A 21,428-nucleotide genomic window follows, 5' to 3' on the forward strand; every position below is an offset into this window, starting at 1 on the left:
AGCAAACAGTCTGTCCTCCAAAACATCGGAGCTAAGACCAAGTGCCATGGAGGAGTAAGCATTCTCTGCCGAACGGTTACACCCGCCGTGTGCTCCTTGTCAAGATCGAGAATAATGGAAAAATCCGTCGTCAATTCAGTGTATAAATACTGGAATAACAACTAGTATGAAAACGTCAGTTAGCATTTGACTCAATGATAAATTGTTTTTGCTGACAAGGTCATAGTATCGACCATAGAACTTACGAAATGATGACTTTAAAAGAGGCAGCTGACATTCTTGTTTCGTCAACTTATTTGTCAATTATTTACCTCGTTTCAGAAATTGTTCATTCATGAGCATGCTCTTGCGTATTGAATTAACTGATATTTATAAACTCCGTATGCGGGAGTTGAAGGTATATTGAGAAATAAGTAAGAGAACATGACGATAGAAAAGTTTAAGTCGTCATAGAACTTCGTTATTAGATTGCCATTAATGTCTTTTTGAAGTATAACATCCAAATATGAAACAGATGTGTGCGACTCTTTTATTTCAAGCTCACCAGGATAAATCATATCGGCATAAGAATAGAAATAACAATTGTTAATTGACAATTTACGTCGTCGATATATCTAAATGTCAAGTTGAAGGCCACAGCAAGTACTTTCTTATTTTGAAGCAAAAGATTTTGCAGATATTCTGTTTCATACGCAGCACTGTTGAGGCTTACTATGAGAAATCAACGGAAAATAGAACTGCAAAAATGGGAATTGTTCTTAAAACTGAACTTATTTTTATTCAGCTGTTCTATTATCACAGAACTTAAATACTTATGGAAATAGCATAGTATAATCTACTCTGTACTGTATGCAGTTTGGTCCCATCGATGGACAGTCACGTGATGAATGCATAGTAGGTACACGGAATGTAGGTCAATAACAAATTTCAATATCGCAAGGGCATACCCTAGTTGAAATTAAAAATTCAAACTGTTTATTGTTTCTGTATACTTTGTACTTTCTGGAAAGTGCTGCTGTTTTGAATAGAATTCGCGTTTTGATAGTTATAATTTCCAGTAAATAGGCTGATGTCGAAATATGTTTGCCTTTTACCAAATATTTTGTGTACTTATGAAGTCATGCTCACGATTTAAAGAAAGCAGCAACACTTTTCAAGTTAAGGAACATATCCTTTATTTATATTCAAAAAATGGTTCAGATTATTTAGTGTATGTCCTTGCGAAAAGACATTCGCAATTCAACAGTACAGTGAGTTTATTTCGACTCGAACATAAACGAGCCTTTACATGTAATACATCAAATTTGGTAGATAATATGTTGTATGTAGACGAATAAGGGCTGAAAATAAGAGCAAGACCTAGAAATTAACAGAAATGCTACACATATTGAAATTATACATGCATAGTATGCTAACGCATATTATCGGTGTTTAGATTTTATTTTAACAAGTGCTTGAACTATATAAATTTTATTTAAAGTAGAAAAGGCCTACATGTAGTTACACATATGTAATTGTGTACCTTGATTTAAAAAACAATTTGATAGTTATGTTTTGTTTCGATAGGCTTCATTTTGATTTCGTTTCAGTAGGTTTCATTTTGATTTCGTTTTGTTTCGATAGGTTTTAGTAGATTTCGTTTCGTTTCAGTTTGTTTCGATTCGTTTCTATTTCGTTTTGCACTTTACAGGTGCCTTAAAACAGAAGACATTGAATCGAAAAAAATATACCTTCAAATATATCTCTAATAGAAACCTTAAAGGTCATAGGAGATAAGTGTTAACAATGGGTTTTCCCCCCATGAATATCAAATTTGTACCTCAAAATCTTCTTTGAAAATATCCCACCAATTTTTAAATTACGTTATGCACTAGAGATCAAAGCTCAAAGTTACTTGCTCAAGAAATTCGCTCCCTGATTATCGTTCTTGAATTTCCGATCGTGTGACGTCACACGAGACCACTTTCAATTTGTCATTTTGTGAATCAAAACAAAGGCTAAGAACAGCGACGCTTTTTCCAAAATGGAGCCATTTGAGGAGTTGGTGAACGACGATCCTGAGTTTGTTGTACAAGGTTATCAGTTTGAACCTGTTTTTAAAGCGAATGCGAACGAGATCAAAGAATCTTCGTCTGAATGTAGTGAAGAGGAAAACGATTCCGACCCTGTTGAAGTTCTTCCGTGTAATACTGACTGGTAACTAAATATATTTGATATTTTCTTACAAGCAATTTTAACAAAGCAACAACAACAATATTACGCTAAGCAGTGAGCAGTACTATGCATCCATATATGAGAACAGAGGCTCTACAGCCAGATCAGAATTTCCTCTACACAAATAATGATACTTGAATTGTTCAAGAGTTGAAAACGTGTTTATAGACTATAAGGCTGTATTACTCTAAATAAAGGAAAGGTCAAGGCCTATACAGGTCCAGCACAATACCCTGATAAAGGTTTATAGGTTGATAAAACTGTAAAAGTGTATTACCATTACCTTGATCTAGGTATTTTATGTAATGAATATTAAAATAAAATACCCTTAAAAACAAATTTAAATACAGCAAGTCGAGATGTTTTTTTTTTTTTGGTCAGTGTGTCCACTCGTGCATAAAAAGCATTCCATCTGGTATCACAAAAACAGCATAAAAGAACTCCTCCTCACACGACATGCTTTTAATATACTGATTTCTTTGCGTTTGAGTACTTTACAATATGCACAAGTGAATTAACTGAAAACAACTCAGAACTCGACTTTCGGTATTTATTTATTTTAATGATCGAATTTTCATTACATAAAATACCTTGATCAAGGTATTGGTAAGACTTTGATCAGGCTATATAGCTTTTATCAAGCCATATACCTGTATCAGGGTATTGTGCTGGACCTGTTTTATAATACACTGATCCAGTTTTTTCTTACTTCTTATAAATGTGCCTCTACATTTATCACTTAATCTGATCTATATCCATGACTTCAAGTCATTTATTCTAATTCTGGTTAAGACTGACAAAAGTGATAATTTTATCACACAGGTGTAGTTGTAGCAATTGTGTCATTATGGAAACGACAAGAGAGTGTAAATGTTGCTTTGGAATACCTGATGTAGCAAGAAAAGTACATAAAGGGAACTTGAAGTGCATCACTGAGCATGATAGTTTTGTTGTTAATTGCCTGAATCATCATGTTTTGAAGTTGTCGAACTATGAGTATATGCAGGACAATGGACCAATTGGCGATGATGAACCAGTTAATGAGTAAGTTCAGGAAACAGGCAAAATTGATAATACATAAATGTAAACAATATCGGAACACTCTCAGAGATATATATTTTATGCCCATAAGTTTTATATCATTTTCAGTGATTTTTTTTAACTTTTAGGCTTTATCGACACCTTGCCTATAGGCGATTTGCAAGGTTTATTTGGAAACGATTAGGAAGGTACAATAGGAGGATCCTTCCATCATGTGTTGTTGATGCTATCAGAAAACAGTTTCCTAGCCAGCAGTATTGTGGATTTCGATACCCCGGTGAAGAAAAATAGTTGATGTAATGAAAATATAAATTGTCACTAAATTCAGATGTACATGTTTTCAAGCAGGGTACAATGTATACTTTAAAAGAGGAGAAAAATGCATATTAAACTATACATATATCATTTATTAGCTCAGTTTATATCGATGAAAACACACATCAGAAGTGTTTTACCAAATCTGGACAGATTTCAGAATGAACAGTTTTTTTAAAACACCTTTAGTATCAATTATCATTGAAACGAGTGACATGTTTCTGAATTGTCACATGTTTTGGTGGCTTGGGTGTGCTCTGTGATAGTGGTTCAGGCAATCTCCTAGGCAAGTTCATAGCCTCCCTTGCTTTTGTATAGCTGTCATTGACAGTGCGCAGATCCACAACAGCATCCATCAGGTCAGAGATGTAATCTAAATTGTAGGAAATTGGAATTTTCAATAAAATAATTTACTGATGTATTTTGAATCATAAACATAGATAATATTTTCTTCACATAATTGGTTTAAATTAAAACTGAATCCAATTTTGCTTTTAATAAAATTTAATCATGAAATAAGAACTGAACCTTTACTCACTGAAAGTTTGATCAACTTTAACTTCCTTTGCAACACCCTCTCCATGGCGACCTTTTGGATAGGAAACACTGTACTGCTTCTCCCCCTCCCTTGTTCTGCTTTGTGGTCTGCTTACATTTTCATTGAAATGCAGAGCTGCTAGGTATATCCTGTTGAGAAAATTCATATTATAAGAATTTAAAAGGGTCTAAAAATTATCAGCCCTTGAAGTAAAATTCAATGCTCAACATGTATGTTTTGAACGTGTTATTTTGAAAAAATTAACAATAATTCTTAGAATATTACCGAGCCTGCATCTGTATGTAAAAGAAGTGTACAGCTTTGGGTGCAAAAAAGCACACTACTTTATGATAAGCCTCTAAGCATGAGGTTTGGCCAACATTTGATAGTTGCTTAATATCTGTCAGCAGCATCCTTCCCCTAACAACTGTCTCCAGTTCTAAGAATGCCTTTGATCCTAAATGAAGGAAAGGGTACAATGTACATGAAGTTTTAACATGGATTTTACAAAATAATTCAGGTTTTGCAAGTAAATCATGCAAATTCTATATATTGTATTGTACCAGTGTTTAGTTTGTCATGCACATATATTACATTTTTTGCCTAAATGTTCAAAAGTAACTAAGCTGTTCATATTTACATAAACAATAGTGTTCAGTTGCATATCCAATCATTGTACACATAATCATTTGAACTAATCCACACTTGCATTATACCTCTCCTAATCCATTGTCTGTCATCAACTGGTCCATGAAGGCATCTCGGGTATAGTTCTCCATGCCCTTCATGTACATCTGTTACATGGTTTAAAATGGAGATCCATTTCTCCAGAATCAGCTCTCCATTCCCATCACTCGAAGCTGCACACCAATAAATGTGATTGCTAATAGAGTGGGCCCATGCCCCAACTAGTTCACAGTTTTTCTTTTTTGAAAGAGCTTCCAGCTTTTTGTAGACTCCTATAGAGATGAAAAGATATAGTCACTATTGTTACATCTATTTTTTTTTCTACGTTTGGGACAATACTTTTTCTTTTATATCAACACATGCTCTGATATTTGTGTTACATATATTTAATACATGTACTTTTATAGCTCCTAGCTGGGCCATAAAAGCTAGATGAGCTCACCATTGATCCAAGTCTCACTTTAACAAAAGGAATGTATAGTGAAAAGTGAAACTGAGATCAAAAGTGAGATATATTGTCCCAAACTTGATATTTTCACTTTTAATGGTCAATCATAATGTGTAACACATAATGTATATACCTTTAGCAACATGCCAAACATCAAACATGTGTACAATCTGTGGTTGGTCACGCTTCATGTAGGCTTTAACTTGACTGTGCCTGTCTGTTACAAGGTGCGATATTGGTATTTCCTCCTGGTGAAGCTTTCTCAAACACCTTTTTAGCCCTTCAAGCTCCATATGGTACGAGTTTGGCACTTCATTGCTCTGAGTAGAAATCAGATACTAGAACATGTACATGTAGTACTTGAGAGCATGATGGTATTGTGAATTGAACTAAGGATAAATTTGATTTCATCGCAATTAATATGCATATAATTTCTGGATTTATAACTTTAATGTATAGAAGTAATACCTGGACAAGTTGAATATCCAAAACTTTTGACGTGCTCAGGTCCATGACTGAGTATGAGCCGAATTTTGCAGTGTGTCCAGGAGAGCAGCACCGGGCATCCCCACCTAATTTTACAGCGTGGTCTTTGCTTTTTATTTCCTCAAACATACTTTGCTGCTTCTGCTGCCAAACCTATTGATCAATAACTTCAATTAGTTAAACCAACCAGATTAGAGAAATGATGGTAGAATTATAAAATACTATAGCATACTATTATACATGTAATACAATACCTGCTCAATTGCTGGAACAAGATAGAGCTGTTGTAGAGCATTATATGTCCTGTAACTGAAACTCCTGATGCCTGCGAAATTCAGGAAGTTGAGAGCCTTAACAGGACTGCATCCGCTGAATAATATGGCAGCAGCAACAATAAGGTTCCCCCAAGGCATCATACAAGAGAAAGGTTGGCTCGCCCACTCCCAGGAGATGCTGCACTTTTTGCACGTAGAATGGACACTGACAGCAGTGCCTAAAATAAAATACCAAATATAGATATATCCTATCAGTTACAACACCATACTATTGTGATTTAGAATCAGTAAACAATATGTCTATAAACAAAATGTGTAATGTTCAAATGAAGACATCACGTATTTCATATTTGTGTATGAATTTATCCCTATTAATAAATGTTATAACATTTATTAAATTATGTACCTAGAACATTCCAAGTATAATCAGTTTTGATGATATTAATGCCACAATTCAAGCAATGCGTGGGTAGAAGATGTTCAAGACAGCTCTTGTACACTATAAACTTGGTATCCCCATTCATGTCATTCTTGGTCTCTGGTGTAATATCTCCTTCGTCACTGTCCTGATCCGGGAATGTCCATTCAATGTCCGAGTCTTCAATGTCGGAATGATCAGAATCTGTGGGCATGTCATCATCATCATCAAATTCTACTGCCAGATGATTAGAATTGTGTAAGGCGATGTCTGTCTGTACACCTATTTCCTTCGTTACTGGAGATGCTTGTATCATGACACTTTGACGTTCCTGTGCATGTATTTGAATATTTTCATTTTATTAATAAATAAATATTTTAAAATTTAATAAAAAAGCATTGGTAAATATTTTGAATTTTAATTACTCACACAGTGGTTAAGAGAAGTCTGAGTAAACACGTTGAATTGATTTGACATCCCTATTGCTTCAGATACCTGTAAAAATGAAACATCAAATCATTGTTCAATTACTATGAACAATTTAATTTACATTTGAATATTACTACTGTATGTAATTTTAAACCCAGACTTATGAAAAAGTGAGCTTACCAAGCTATCATTTCTCTCAACATTACTGAACTTAAAACTTTTTAAAATTCAAATATAATAAATATAACAGGGATTTTCCACTACCCCGTGTAGGGCCGAATATGGGCCCCATTCCCAATTGCATATTCCTTCCATTTTTCCCAAAAATGGTCAGCATGTGTTCAATTTTTGAAACTTCACAAAGTTAACTGATAAAATTTCATGTGAAACAAACATGGTCAGGTTGAAATATGGATGAAATGAACATAATTTGTTGGAAACTTGACTAAAACTTCATAATAATTAATCTGTTCTCTGAATTATAGTTCTGAATAATGAAGTAAAAATCAATTTTATTCATTATAAGTGTTTATTTCTTGAAAAATATCATGCAATAAAAATTCCCAAAAAGTGATAAAATGTCGTTAAATTCCCAATTGTAAGGGCCTGGGCCCCATTCCCAAAATGGTGTGGAAAATCCCTGTATAACAATATCAGTTGCAGATCCAGGAAATTTGTAGCCCCCCCCCCCCCATTAAATCCTATTTCATATATCATTCACAAAAGGGGCCTGTTGCCCATCTTGAACCGTCAGTGGATATTAAAATTAATAATAAAAAAAAGAAAAGAAATGCAATAATGTGTGCATTACCATTAAACCAGACTGGGAAGTGTGGCTTGCAGTGGCAGTACTGGTCTCGCTGGTTCTACATGTAGTATCTGTCAGCGTAGACTGCTCAATTACTTCAGCTTCTTCGAATTCTGCATCATCTTCCACATTATCTCTTAAAGCCTTAAAGATATGCAACAGGACCTTGTAAACAAGAGCTCTATGAATTTCTTTACATACATGTAGGCTATATCTCTCTCTCTTTCTCTCCCTCTGCGTGTATGTATATTTATTACGATGGTGATATATACATTTATAATATTTACTTTGTTTTTACACTAGTAAGATAGGCTACATGTAGTAGCAAATTATTGTCAATAATAAAATCACTGTCCCACTATGCACAACGGTACTTATTTTCTTAGTATGATAGGCCTAGGGGTTTGTTCTTTCACAGGGTCGGCAGATTTATCAATAAACCAGTGAAAACATAACCTATGAGCTTCGCTTCGCTCAGTGAAAACATAACCTATGAGCTTGGCGAGCGTAGCGAGCGAAGCGAAGCTCATAGGTTATGTTTTCACTGGTTTATTGATAAAACTGCCGACTCCTGTGGTTCTTTTAAAAATGGTGTCTACAAACGTATTATTTTGATGGGCTCGTAATTCTATGGAAAATGTTTATTATGCATTTATTATTTTTATCGAAGAATTTAATTGGGAACATACTTTTTATTAAAAAATTGTTTTCAAATGTAGGCTACAATATATATACCTACTTCTATCGCCCTTCGCTTGAAGTAAGCAGTCGATTTCCGTTGTTTTTTCTCTGTCTTCGGAATGTCGAATATCGTTGGGACTGCATCTGCCCGAAGATCTAGTTTCTTATACCCACACTTTTTAGCTAAGGCCGGATGTATCTTAAACTGGTCCGCCGTAAAATGTTTGGAGCACAGCTTGGAAAATTCTGTCACAGTAAAGCGATCTCTTCGAAGATTTCGAATCCAAATCTGTCTAAATTTAGGATCCTTGGGAAATAAAAACATGGACACACCTTTCTGACTTCTTATGTTACAGTTAAAAGCAACGCACTGTACCATTTTGATCTAATATCCACTAGGCCGTTTTTAGAATTAAGTAAAACAATCCACCATTGGCCTATTGCGTCAAGTGGGCTTTCCTGACGTCATCAGCAAAGGGAGATAAGTCATCATACTTGTATGAATAACTTTTTTACATACCATCAGTTATAAAAAATGTAATCTTTCAATATTTTGTTAGAGTCTCCTATATACAGTAATATGTAAGAATATTGTAGCAATTAGAGTGAGGTGAAAAAATCAGTGAGTGAATGCTTAAGAAAAATCCACGAATTATATAAATATTATTATTTGAAAGCTGAAATGTGAAAATAAAAAAAAGAATATTGTAGAGAATTGAACAAAGGTGTACTCACAATTTGATTTGATTTAGAATTATTTGTAAGCTTGATATTTTTCCTGTTTTCAAAAGAATCCTTTTATTTTTAATTTGACATCTGATATCAGTAAGATTCCTTTGCCTTGGTGTATTGATATTAAAGTGTATGTTGTATTATATTTTAAATAAGACTGGTGAAAAGTAATATTTCCCCCTAATTTTTTAGTTAAAACTTTCTTCATTATGAAAATAATTTTATATAATAAATGTTTTATATAAGGTTTTACGTTGCACAATAGCATATATAGGTGGGCGATAAAGGAAAGGTATACATGTAAGTACTTTCTCTTGTTTAGAGAGTTAAAACCTTTAATTTTATATTGGTTTTTATAGTAATTTGTAATAATAGTCGCTGTATCTGATATTCAAAAGTAGGGAAAGTAATTTAATTACCAATAAAGAAAGGACACCACAGAGTCTGTCACATCTACTTCATAATTGGATGTTCTACTGACTAAAGAAAAAGGTCAATAATCAACTACATTATATGTTAAACGAGATGACTGAAGGTTTTTCTTTGTCAACTTTCCTTCGTTATGTAGTTATATAAACTATCACATGCCAGTTGTGTTTATGTGTCCAATTATATTTGCTTTCAAGAGTATACTCGAATTTCAATGATATTTTTATCTTATGCAAGATACTTTTTACTTACACATAAGTTGAACATAAAGGTATTTCAATAGACACATTAGCATTTAGTAAATACGTGGTCGTTATAATGAAGATGTTAGCAAATATGTCTGTCCTTGTATATTCTTACATCTAATGGCTCAGGGAAGAACCCTGAAAATTATGGAGTCCGATGGTTAATAGATCAAAGTTACCTATATAGTAGTTTTCATATAATAACTTGATTTTAAAGCATTTAAATTTAGTATGATGAATCTCTTCAAATGATGAGAGTCTCTTGTAGATAATGACTTCACACGGTGCACTCAATTAAAATGATAAATACGTTTCAAGAGTGTACTCGTGAATTTTTTTATCTTATGCAAGCTACTTTTTAATTACACATTAGTTGAAAATAAAGTTATTTCAATAAACACATTAGCATTTAGTAAATACGTGGTCGTTATAATGACCATGTATATGCCCTTGTATATCCTAACATCTCATGGCTCAGGGAAGTACCCTGAAAATTTTGGAGTCCGATGGTTAATAGATCAAAGTTACCTATATTAGTATTCATATACAATGAAACCTGTGTAATCCGACCTGCACTGGGAGACAAATTTGTGTCAGAATAGACAGGGTGTCGGATTGTACAGTGTAAAAAATGTGGAAAATAGCAAAATGGGAAAGAAATTTGACGTCGGATTTCATAGTGAGTCGGATTATTCATATAATAACAGTTTTGATTAATAAATTGATTTTAAAACATTTAAATTTAATATGATGAATCTCTTCAAATGATGAGAGTCTCTTGTAGATAATGACTTCACACGGTGCACTAAATTAAAATAATCAATCGTTTAATTCTTGGGTGCATTCGACCCTTCCCTGTCCAAAGGTACATACAATGTGAATTCAATAAATAAGCATGTTAACTTTTATCTTCTTGGATTTTATATTATTTTGCTAAGATTCATTCATAATTGTAAATCAATATTATCGCTTGTTTTTTATTTAGTAACAATGTCATATCAGATATGTGTTCTATAAGTGCTTGAATTGAAGTGGTGCCCTCTCCCTTTGCTTGTAGATTGTGAAATATATAACAGACGTCAATAGAAACTACGTATGAATTTGTAAAAACTGTAAATAAAACTGTTATGGATTTTTGGTAAATATCTCTCTCTCTCTCTCTCTCTCTCTCTCTCTCTCTCTCTCTCTCTCTCTCTCTCTCTCTCTCTCTCTCTCTCTCTCTCTCTCTCTCTCTGAGGCAAGAAAATCAGCTCTGCATAAAATATATTTTCAAGGAAATAAAACTACAGGAAACAAAATATAAAAATATAAGAAAGACTTTATAGTTAAAGAAATTTGTTTTGCCTATCAATTATCATATCACATTTTCCATTCTGACAAGTCACGTATTTTCTAGGGTTGAAAGTGCTCTCATAGTCCTTAGTTTCATTGTGGTGTATGGAATACTGTTTATCATCATCAGAGCTTGTTGTAAAAAGTATTGTTGCGACAGAGGAACGCAGACAAGGTCCTACCAAAGTAATAGTATATTGTCAGGTATTTATATTCAGTAACATTACACCAACAGAAACCTCATTAAATAATTATTTTTCACGACCTTTTTGTTTATTTATAAATGGCTTTCCTCCAATATATCACAAATGCAATATACTTTGCACTTTTTTCCCTATATTCCTCGTGTTTTTCTCTTTTTTGTATTCAACATACCTATAACGATTTTCCTATACATATGCATGGAATTAATTGCTTTTAGTTTTCTCTGAACAAGACATTGTGGGTTTGTTAAAAACTTTTGAAAATAACATTTCATGAACAATTCATGATCAAATAGATTCTGAAAAGAATATATAGAACTCAAATTAGATGAGCATGATTTATTCAATATTCATTATGGTATACAATTATTCCTCACAATGAATTACGATAGCATGCATTTTGGAAACTGATTTGGATAAAATTTAGATTGCTCACCTTTGCATGGCAACTGATCCCACCACAAATATTTTAGAATTCGACGTTTGTCCTGTCCAAACATGTATCTTTCCAGCTGACTTTGAGCATAATTTATATTTATTCTCTTCTGGATGACAGTTTGTTATATTCAGACAAAATTTGCTTTAGAAATGTGGCTCTATAATTTACTGAATTACTAAAACAAAATAGTCTGATATTGTTATCTATGTCATTGTATAATACAGAGGATATGGTTCAGTTGACACTTACATGTTTCAAACATATGATAAAAGGGCTAGGTCATCTAAATCTCAAAGAATAATTTCAATATTATCAGATTATAAGTTACGTGGTATATCATTTACAGAGCATTTTAACATACTTGTAAAAAATAAAAAAGTAGAAAATTTGAAAGTCCAATATGACAGAATATCAAGGGATTTATCTTTCTAAGTTTATATACTGAAAGGAAAAAGAAATGCAGGGTAGCATAATATTCGAAAAATTTTTGACCGCATGAACGAAAATTTCGAAAATTGATCAGATGAGAAATTTAGTCACTATGCACCAAAATCAGAGTTCAGAGTTACTCAACAGTAAAATGTATGACGTCACCTAGGGATAACGCTAAAAAGCCCAAAACACGTGCAATTTGATGACGACGAGTTTGTAATCAATCTTGTTGCTTTAATTGATGCATCTGAAGTATACACATTGTTCTTTAATATCTAGAGACGATATGAATTTCTTGTAATCTAGGTACAGTTTACGGAAGTTCCATGGAGTCTGGTTTTCAAATAGCCTAATTACCAAAAAGGCAACAACAGGTAAAATAAGCAGTTTCGTTGGGATAAAATAAACCCCCAAAAATAAAACTATGTTAGCAATTTCAGACTGATATCTGCATGGATTTCTCTAACAGACTATTTAATTAATAAACATGTAAATCCTTACCATCAAAAAGATAAGTGCTTTCACTTCGGAATTCCGAATGACAATGTCAATCAACGCAAGGTGAACGCAAAGTAAACGGAACGAAGAGCGAACGGTGAACGGTGAACGCGAGCGCACGGTGAACGGTGAACGCAATACTGTGGACAGAGAGCGAACGTAGAACACACGCTGAACGAATGAGCGAACGGAAAAATGGGAAAGTAAAACGTTTCAGGGACTGTATACACATTGTTTTTTAATATCTAGAGACGATATGAATTTCTTGTAATCTAGGTACAGTTTACGGAAGTTCCATGGGGTCTGGTTTTCAAATTGCCTAATTAATGAAAAAGGCAACAACAAGTAACTAAGCAGTTTCTTGTAAATGGACCCCCATAAAACTTGTTACCCGTTGTCAGAGAGGGCCTTGAATGGTTTTCAATCAACCGTGACAATGACGTTAACGTAAAACAGTCATGTTATGAGCGGGTTATTCGTCCTGCCATCTCTTAAATCGCCATATTACAACCACAAAAACGCTTTTTATACAGTAGACTATGATAATCATTTCATTCACATGAAATATGATAGAAAACAGTTCCGCAATTTGGTTTTTTGAGCCGGTCACCCATACACAACATAGCCTGGGTTTGAAAGATTAACACTCTGATGAATTCCATGGAAAGGAGAGGTAAGGCTCGTGACAGATGCGCGGGGAGAGACATTGAAGATAATGAGAGATTTCGATTTTCCTGTTTGGGGATTACCGTCATATGAGCTTCAATAACTCATGAATTATTTGACAAAATCAAATGGGATTTTGTTATATCTTTTTGAAAGATGATTTTAAAAGTTAGAAAGGAATATTGAAAAAAAAATTAAAAGAAAAATGAATTTAATATACCTCAAAATTTACCCTGCGTTTCTTTTTCCTTTCAGTATATTTTCAGTTAATAGAAAACATAGCACCCAATATGCAATCAAATGTCCATATATCGCCGACATTATTAGATGTTTTAATTCATTGCATGTCTTCTGAAGAATATGCGTATCACAAAAGTTGTATTTCTTTTTAAGAAACCGTCAACATCAGAAAATGTAATCAAATGTTTTATTTTTTAGGACATCATGCGTCTAGACAAACAGGGATCCAATTAACGACACAAACATTGTTAGAACCTGCTATACATAGTCCTTCATCTACAGAAAATATCGACATGAATAGCTGTAGAGAAGAACAAAGATATACCTCGATATCCCATCCATCTCCTGGAAATACAGAGCAGGAAGAACGCCATATTGTCCAAGTCAATTTAAATGAGATTTCAGATTTCAAAGATGAGCCCCCTCCTTCCTACAGCAGTTTGTTTGAATAGTTAGACCAGCCTATGTCATTATGTCGAGTGTGAACATCTTCCTTCATGTTGAATATGGTTTATGTGCCTATCATTATGCAAAAATAAGCTGACAATTTAAACTAAACTATTTTTTTTCCTCTACTCACATACACATCTTTATAAAATGTACCATTAACCAAGATTTTGAACAAAAGGATCCTATTATTTATCATTTATAGATTAAATTCCATATAACTGTTTATAAGTACTAAGAACTATCTTTCTTCGTAGCTTAGCCACCCACCCACCCTTCAAAAAAAATCTCCTTTCTCCCATATTCTGATGATGAAGCATCTCTGATTGAATGTATTCAATTTAAAAGAAATAACTGACTAGGGAATTATATTAGGGCAGTTTCGGCTAAAAATAACCCGAAATTTTAATATGACTCATAAAAGCATGATTATTACTTTAAGATATTGCAAAAACCACTGCTGTTTCGGGTAATTCTGAGTTGGTTTGAAAATATGTACGATACTGCAACTGAAACATCAGAATTGCATTCAGATGCCATGGTTGAGCATTGACTGGTCACACGTGCCGTGTAATTTTTGTTAAAATTGTTAAAAATAGAAAAATCTGTAGACAGTTCAGTTTTTTTTCTTCTTTTTTGAACCCCTGTGTAAGACAAAGTGTGCAAAAGTTCATGATTTGAGGACACAGTCGCAGTAAATATTTAATCTTTCACATAGTTTTGAGGTGCTTGGATACGGAAGCCGGATCAATGACCTAACAAATTTAACTGTCGTTGTGTTCTGTGTGATATTTTATTTTTGTGACACAACGGCATATTTTATTTGTCACGCTTCTAAATACAGAATAGAATTGTAGATATTTTATGTTGCATTTCACATACATACTGCATTACACTACTACGATGCTTTTGTATTATGTTTGTTTCACCAATCTCTTGAAATAATTTTTTTCAGACATTTTTATAAGAGTGCATAAAAAATATGGAGGTAACGAACAATATTTACATTTTCAATAAATTTCCCCTTTGATTCTTTACAAAATAAAAAGTCATGAACTACATTAGGTATGTATCACGAATAAGCATGAATATCTCCATTGTTACGTCATAATACCGCTCTCGACGTCAAAAGGTCAAAAAATATAGTGCACCCTGTTTTGTTTTGAAAATGACAGTTGAACGGCGTAAATCTATGGCAATTTATCAGAAAAATAACGTAAATATAAGTAATAAATTTAATATTTTGAAGATTCATGACGTATATGAACTACAACGCTTCACGCAGGCATATTATGCCGGCGTGAAGCGTCGTAGTTCATAACCTCATGAATCTTCAAAAATTAAATTCATTTCTTAATTATTCAAGATCAAAAGTCCAATAAACAGTACAAAATAGGAGCAGAGAAAAAAGTCTGGCCTCCAAAACATCGGAGCTGGGACCACGTGCCATGGAGGAGTTAGCATTCCCTGCCAACCGGTCACATCCGCCATATGCCTCTTGTCAAGATAAAATAATGGAAAAATTCGTCGTCAATTCAGTGTATAAATAATGGAATAACAACTAGTATGAAAACGTCATTCAGCATTTGACTCAGTGATAAATTGTTTTTGCTGACAAGGTCATTGTAACTACCAAAAAACTTACGAAATGATGACTTCAAACAAGGCAGCTGATATTCTTGTTTCATCAACTTATTAGTCAATTATTTACCTCGTTTCAGAAATTGTTCATACGTAGAGCATGCTCTTGCGTATTGAATTAACTTATATATATATATATATATATATATATATATATATATATATATATATATATATATATATATATATATATATATATATATATATATATATATATATATATATATATATATATATATATATATATATATATATATATATATATATATATATATATATATATATATATATATATATATATATATATAAATCCGTATGCAAGATAAAGGTATATTGAGAAATAACAATTTAAGTTGACGATAGACAAGTTAAATGTCATAGTTGGTTGTTAGATTGCCTTTAATGTATTTTTTAAGTAATACATCCAAATGTGAAACAGATATGTGCGATTCTTTTATTTCAAGCTCACCAAGATAAATCGTATCGACATAAGAATGAAAATAACAATTTACGTCGTCGATATCTCTAAATGTCAAGTTAAAGGCCACAGCAAGTGCTTTCTTATTTTGAAGCATAAGATTTTGCAAATATTCTGCTTATATAAATACATAAATAGGTGTGCCAGTAAAGGGGCGCAATTGGTACCAATGGGAATTCTAGTAGATTGTTGAATTACCAGGTTTCCATAAACCACATAGATGTTGCCTTTTAAAAACTCGAGCATCTCTTTGATTTCAACTTCATAGTACTTGTGAGTGCAGTCAGGATGTTTTTAACAAAATAATTTCGCAAATGCCCAATGGCAAGGTAAGTAAATTTATGAATTCTATTTTTATTGAAAAAGCTGTAAATGATAAAAAAACAGATTTTAATTTATTATTCGGAATAATTGTAAAGTAAATTAAATTGAATAGTCGTAAGTTTTATAACTTTTGGTGAAATATGAAGAATTCAAATTGTCCAAAAGAACCTTTGAATTTTTAAGCACCCATGTTTGATTTACACCACTTCTTTAATATGTTGTTTCACAGTACTCTTGAAGTTTTTTTTTACCATTGTTAATATCTTAATTAAGGGTAGAGAAAAGGGATTGATTGAAATTTACTGGAACCCGCTATTTATCTTTGTTTGTAAGGATTTTTAATGAAGTTTTGGAATCCAATATATATACAGATGTATGATAGTTCAAATTCATATTGATTCTTTGGGATATTAAAAATATTTACGACTGACATATGATTTTTAGGAATTTTTTTCCCGAGAAATGGAACAATAAATATTGGTTTGATAACCACTGGTAGAAGTTCTTTTAAGTAATTTATATAATGAGCTTTAAAAAGGCAATGTTACATGTATTACCTACTTTGCAAGCGGGGACTAGTACGTACTGATCAAGTAATCATCTAATATTCTCTTTTAACTTCTGGATTTTTGAAACAGAAGGATAGATGGTTTTCATGTTGCCCTTCAATGTTTTAATACGCGATTTTAACATGTATCTGGTGCATTTAAGTCATTCTGTGAAAGTGTAAACGTCTTTTTTTGTATCCGGTCCATCACCTGGCGTAATCGTCAACAAAAATCCACAATATTTATAGAATCCTGACGCTAGTTGAAGGTTTGGGGTTGCCTATATTTAGGATATTTAAAATAAGTGATCTAAGGTCTTCGTTATTAACTATCCTTACGTCACCTGTAATATCGTGTTTAGCAGGACTATAGTTATAGGGTGAGGAAGAACATGAACACCATGGAGGATTATGTTTCAGATACTCAGTATCCAGGCTATGTAAAGTTTTCTTGTAATTGAAAAGTTTGGAAGCAATTGTCGATGTATATTTATAGAAAAATGCAAGATATTTAAATTGAAATTGAAATATGGTGGAATACAATACAATAGCTAGACTCTTTTGTGATTAAGAAAATATGATTTATATTAACTGTGTCAATTCCTTTATTGGCATATTGAAGTTTAAGAAAAAGACGGATCGTGTTAGCTGCATTTTCTTAATGAAACGTGGCGGTTTAACAAGCCTATGATTTGCAATATCCATAATCACACATCCGATCCTTGATTCTGGTGTGGAAAAATCGAGAAGTGGGCATTCCCTGACCTTTTTAAGAACACTATTTAAAAGTTTCACATGTTTCGTAGACAACATTAAAAAATTTCAGTGGAGATTTTCCCAAGTTTTCATAAAGAAGCTCTGTCCTGTTTGATTACTGGTGAAAGAAGTATTAGTAATCAAAATGCCACAGGTTTTAAAGATTTTCATAGAACATTTTGAAACAGATGGTACTTGTAAAGAGCAAACCGAAATAGAAATGAAACGAAACGAACTGAAACGATACGAAATCTACCGAAACAAAACGAAAGAAAAGAAATCAATACGACACGAAGCAAAACCAAAATGAAACCTACCGAAACAAAACTTAACTTTCAGAATGTTTTTCAAATCAAGGTATACACATATAGATATATATAAACTGCATGTGGCCCATTTTTACTCTTTTCGAAGTTTATACAGTTTAAGTACAGACACTTGCTTCGTATACGGGGCACCCCTTCTTATTTTTACCACAAGGTATCTAACTCAATTTCAGGCACCCACATTTTAAGCTCATATATTTTGTTAATATATCAATCATTGAACTAATTATATAACTATTGAAATGGCATCGTTTGCCTCGAAAGACTTTTTTCTTGTCAATAAAGTCCTTTAAGACGTCTTTGGTCGCGTCTCCTAATTTGTAAATCAACCACTTATTTATTTTTAAAAAAATACCACGATAAAAAGGACCGTATACGTAGATGGTGTACACAAGCTTCCATTTGGGGGATATAAGTGAACGATATAACCAGAGACCTCTGGATGGAATACTCGGAAGTCTCTGGTTTTATCCTATGTTTAAAGACATTCGCAATACAACAGTACAGTGAGTTTATTTCGATCCAAACATAAACGAGCCTTTACATGTAATACATCAAATTTGATAGATTAATATGTTGTATTTAGATGAATAAGGGCTGAAAATAAGAGTAAGACCTAGCAATTGACAAAAATGCTACTGCGTCGCGCACGGTGTTGGTGTCAAAAAGTCAATAATTACTATTACGGCGGCATATGCGCTATTTCCATAACTTTAAAACAATTCACTTTATGAAAACTATATATCAGTCAGTTATTGTATATTAAATACATTTTAACAAAAACGTTGATAAAAAAATCTAATTATCAAATATATTAATGCGGCTATTCAATCAATTACGTCAAAAACGCATGTAGTTAGGTAACAGGAGCGTCGCACATGCAATAATAAAATGTTGATAATTGTGGTTTTGTTCAATACGAATGTTGTGAACCCGTTGTTCAAAATGCAGGACAGCGATGTAGATAAGTGTTATCCGAAGAAATTTTGAAATGTCATTGGTAACTTAAAAAAAATAATTAAATGAGCCAAATAAATTTTGAAATGGCATGTCAATGATCCTTTTTGTGTGCAAGGAACTATATTTAAATTAGACTGATATTTTGTGTCGATATGTGTGTTGGGTTTCTTATATTAAGCCGATTTATTGTGGGAACATTGACTAAGATGGTGTATCAAAAAGTTTGGAGGTTAAATTCTAAGAAATGTTGCCACGTTATTAAGAAAAAGATCTATAGACAGAATTTTAACTTGCGGTGCCTTAAATTTTAATAACAATTGCCGTATTACATATATGTGCTACATGTAGCTGTACGTCACAATTGAATTTGACAGCAAAAACGTCACGTTGAAATGCTACACCCCAGAAATGGCCTTCAAGAATTCACTTTTCTAATTTGGCACCAAACAACGTTTAATACAAAATGAAGAATACAAAGAATACAAAAAAATTGATGTTGAAAATTATTTTAAATTCTAAAAAAATGCTGCCATGTTATAAAAAAAAGATCTATAGACAGAATTTTAACTTGCGGTGCCTTAAATTTTAATAACAACTGCCGTATTACATATATGTATTACATGTAGCTATACGTCACAATTGAATTTGATGGCAAAAAGGCCTGCATTTTAAGAATTCATTTTTCTAATTTGGCACCAAACAACGTTTAATACAAAATGTGCAAAATCAAAACTTTATTTAGATATGAAAACGAATTGATTCTGTAAAGAGGTGTTTGTTTTATAGGCTTTTTACAATGTCAACATAAATGTCACACATTGTCGAAAAGTAATAAATCTTACTATAATTGTATAAATGTGGAAACATTGATCATATGTGTAGTCATTGGAAATAGACATATTGAAAATTAAAGGATTTTTATGAAATGTGCATCTTTTCAAAAAGTTACTGGTATATTCCAAAATAATTTCAGTAGAATGGTGAAAAAATCCTAACAAAATTTAAATGTCAACAAAAATGTCACAGACGGAACAATTTGGCGTTTTGACGTTATTAGGTTCATTCATAAAAGCCACGTAAAGCGTAAAAATATTTTTCTCTCTCCAAAACTTACTCTCAATTGCTGATGAGCCTGATATGGATAGAAAAAAAAACATACCAATAATGAAGAATTAGAAAAATAATTTTCAGTTTTAAAAGTTGCAAGTTAAAACATGTGCAGTGTATACTTATACACTGTATCGGTATAAATCTTTGTCAGAATCTGTACAAAAGTATAATTCAGAGTTCGAATTAAGACACGAAAAAAAAAAATCACACAAACCAAAATTTATGCAGGGATGTGATTTCAAATTTGAAATAACTCACAGTAAAGTGTGTCAACTCTATCTTATGCTGGTATAAAATGTTCTATACATGGCGCGTTTACATTGAATAATCCAATATTGAATAAGGGTTAGGGGTGGTCGGAGGTGAGTACAAATGTATTATATTTTCATTACAAGATGGGATAGGACTTTGAACGAAAAAAAAAAATCAATGCTAAATCAGCAAAATATCTACAATCGTACAATTTACTGAAAACAAAGGACAGTTTCTAGGGCCTATTGATCTGTTTTTTTTTTTAAATTATCTCAATAAAATAAAAAACATGTAAATTTAAAATGCGATGTTGAACAAGTTTCGTTATTTCTACAAAGTTTTTATTTAAATGAGGCAAACCATGCTAATACTTTCTTTCCGCAATATGCATGCAGAAGGTTTCAATTACCTGCATTATTTAATTGGCGGGTTTACTAGGGTTTTTTAAAAATAAAAAATTTTAGGAAAAAAGTAACGTCTAATAAATTTTCTAGAACTTCACGTAAAATAACGTCATTATGACCTTACCGAAACTGACACCAACACCGGAGCAACGTCTACACATATTGAAATTATACATGCAAAGTATGCTAACGCTTATTTGCAGCTGGTTACAGTTCATACTTTATACATAATTAGAAAAGGGAGCATAATTTATCGGTGTTTAGATTTTATTTTAACAAGTGCTTGAACTATATAAATTTTATTTGTAGTAGAAAAAACCTACATGTAGTTAAACCTATATAACTGTATACCTTGATTTGAAAAACAATTTGATAGTTTTGTTTCGTTTCGATAGGTTTCATTTTGATTTCGTTTCGTTTCGGTAGGTTTCATTTCGATTTCGTTTCGTTTCGATAGGTTTCGGTAGATTTCGTTTCGTTTCAGTTTTTTCGTTTCGATTCTACTTCGTTTTGCACTGTACAGGTACCTTAAAACAGAAGACATTGAATCGAGAAAAATATACCTTAAAATATATCTCTAATAGAAACCTTACATTCTTTCAATATTTTGTTAGAGCTATACAGTAA

The 21,428-nt window shown here is 32.5% G+C and overlaps 3 protein-coding genes across 4 annotated transcripts; 1 reads left to right on the forward strand and 2 right to left on the reverse strand.

Moving 5' to 3' along the window:
* Nucleotides 1–2,825: 2,825 nt before the first annotated feature.
* On the forward strand, nt 2,826–3,632 carry LOC134253116 (P2X purinoceptor 7-like). Its single transcript, XM_062735626.1, has 2 exons — nt 2,826–3,258; nt 3,384–3,632. The coding sequence occupies exons 1-2, from the start codon at nt 3,062–3,064 to the stop codon at nt 3,544–3,546; spliced, it is 360 nt and encodes a 119-aa protein (XP_062591610.1). The 5' UTR covers nt 2,826–3,061; the 3' UTR covers nt 3,547–3,632.
* A 3-nt stretch (nt 3,633–3,635) lies between these two features.
* Nucleotides 3,636–6,245, reverse strand: LOC134253115 (uncharacterized). Of its 2 annotated transcripts, none has more exons than XM_062735625.1 (6): nt 5,712–6,245; nt 5,377–5,563; nt 4,825–5,067; nt 4,502–4,565; nt 4,109–4,257; nt 3,636–3,943 (listed from the first exon to the last, which is right to left on the reverse strand). In XM_062735625.1, the coding sequence occupies exons 1-6, from the start codon at nt 5,856–5,858 to the stop codon at nt 3,762–3,764; spliced, it is 972 nt and encodes a 323-aa protein (XP_062591609.1). In that variant the 5' UTR covers nt 5,859–6,245; the 3' UTR covers nt 3,636–3,761. The 2 variants fall into 2 exon arrangements, with proteins under 2 accessions (XP_062591609.1, XP_062591608.1); XM_062735624.1 differs by having other exon boundaries at nt 4,394–4,565.
* Nucleotides 6,081–8,719, reverse strand: LOC134253113 (THAP domain-containing protein 10-like). Its single transcript, XM_062735622.1, has 5 exons — nt 8,399–8,719; nt 7,663–7,803; nt 6,852–6,917; nt 6,503–6,753; nt 6,081–6,222 (listed from the first exon to the last, which is right to left on the reverse strand). The coding sequence occupies exons 1-5, from the start codon at nt 8,717–8,719 to the stop codon at nt 6,081–6,083; spliced, it is 921 nt and encodes a 306-aa protein (XP_062591606.1).
* Between the last annotated feature and the right edge of the window lie 12,709 nt (nt 8,720–21,428).

The sequence above is a fragment of the Saccostrea cucullata genome, unplaced genomic scaffold (assembly GCF_032062105.1).
Source record: "Saccostrea cucullata isolate Sc308-1 unplaced genomic scaffold, CSIRO_AGI_Scuc_v1 ctg4706, whole genome shotgun sequence".
Classification (NCBI taxonomy): Eukaryota; Metazoa; Mollusca; class Bivalvia; order Ostreida; family Ostreidae; genus Saccostrea; species Saccostrea cuccullata.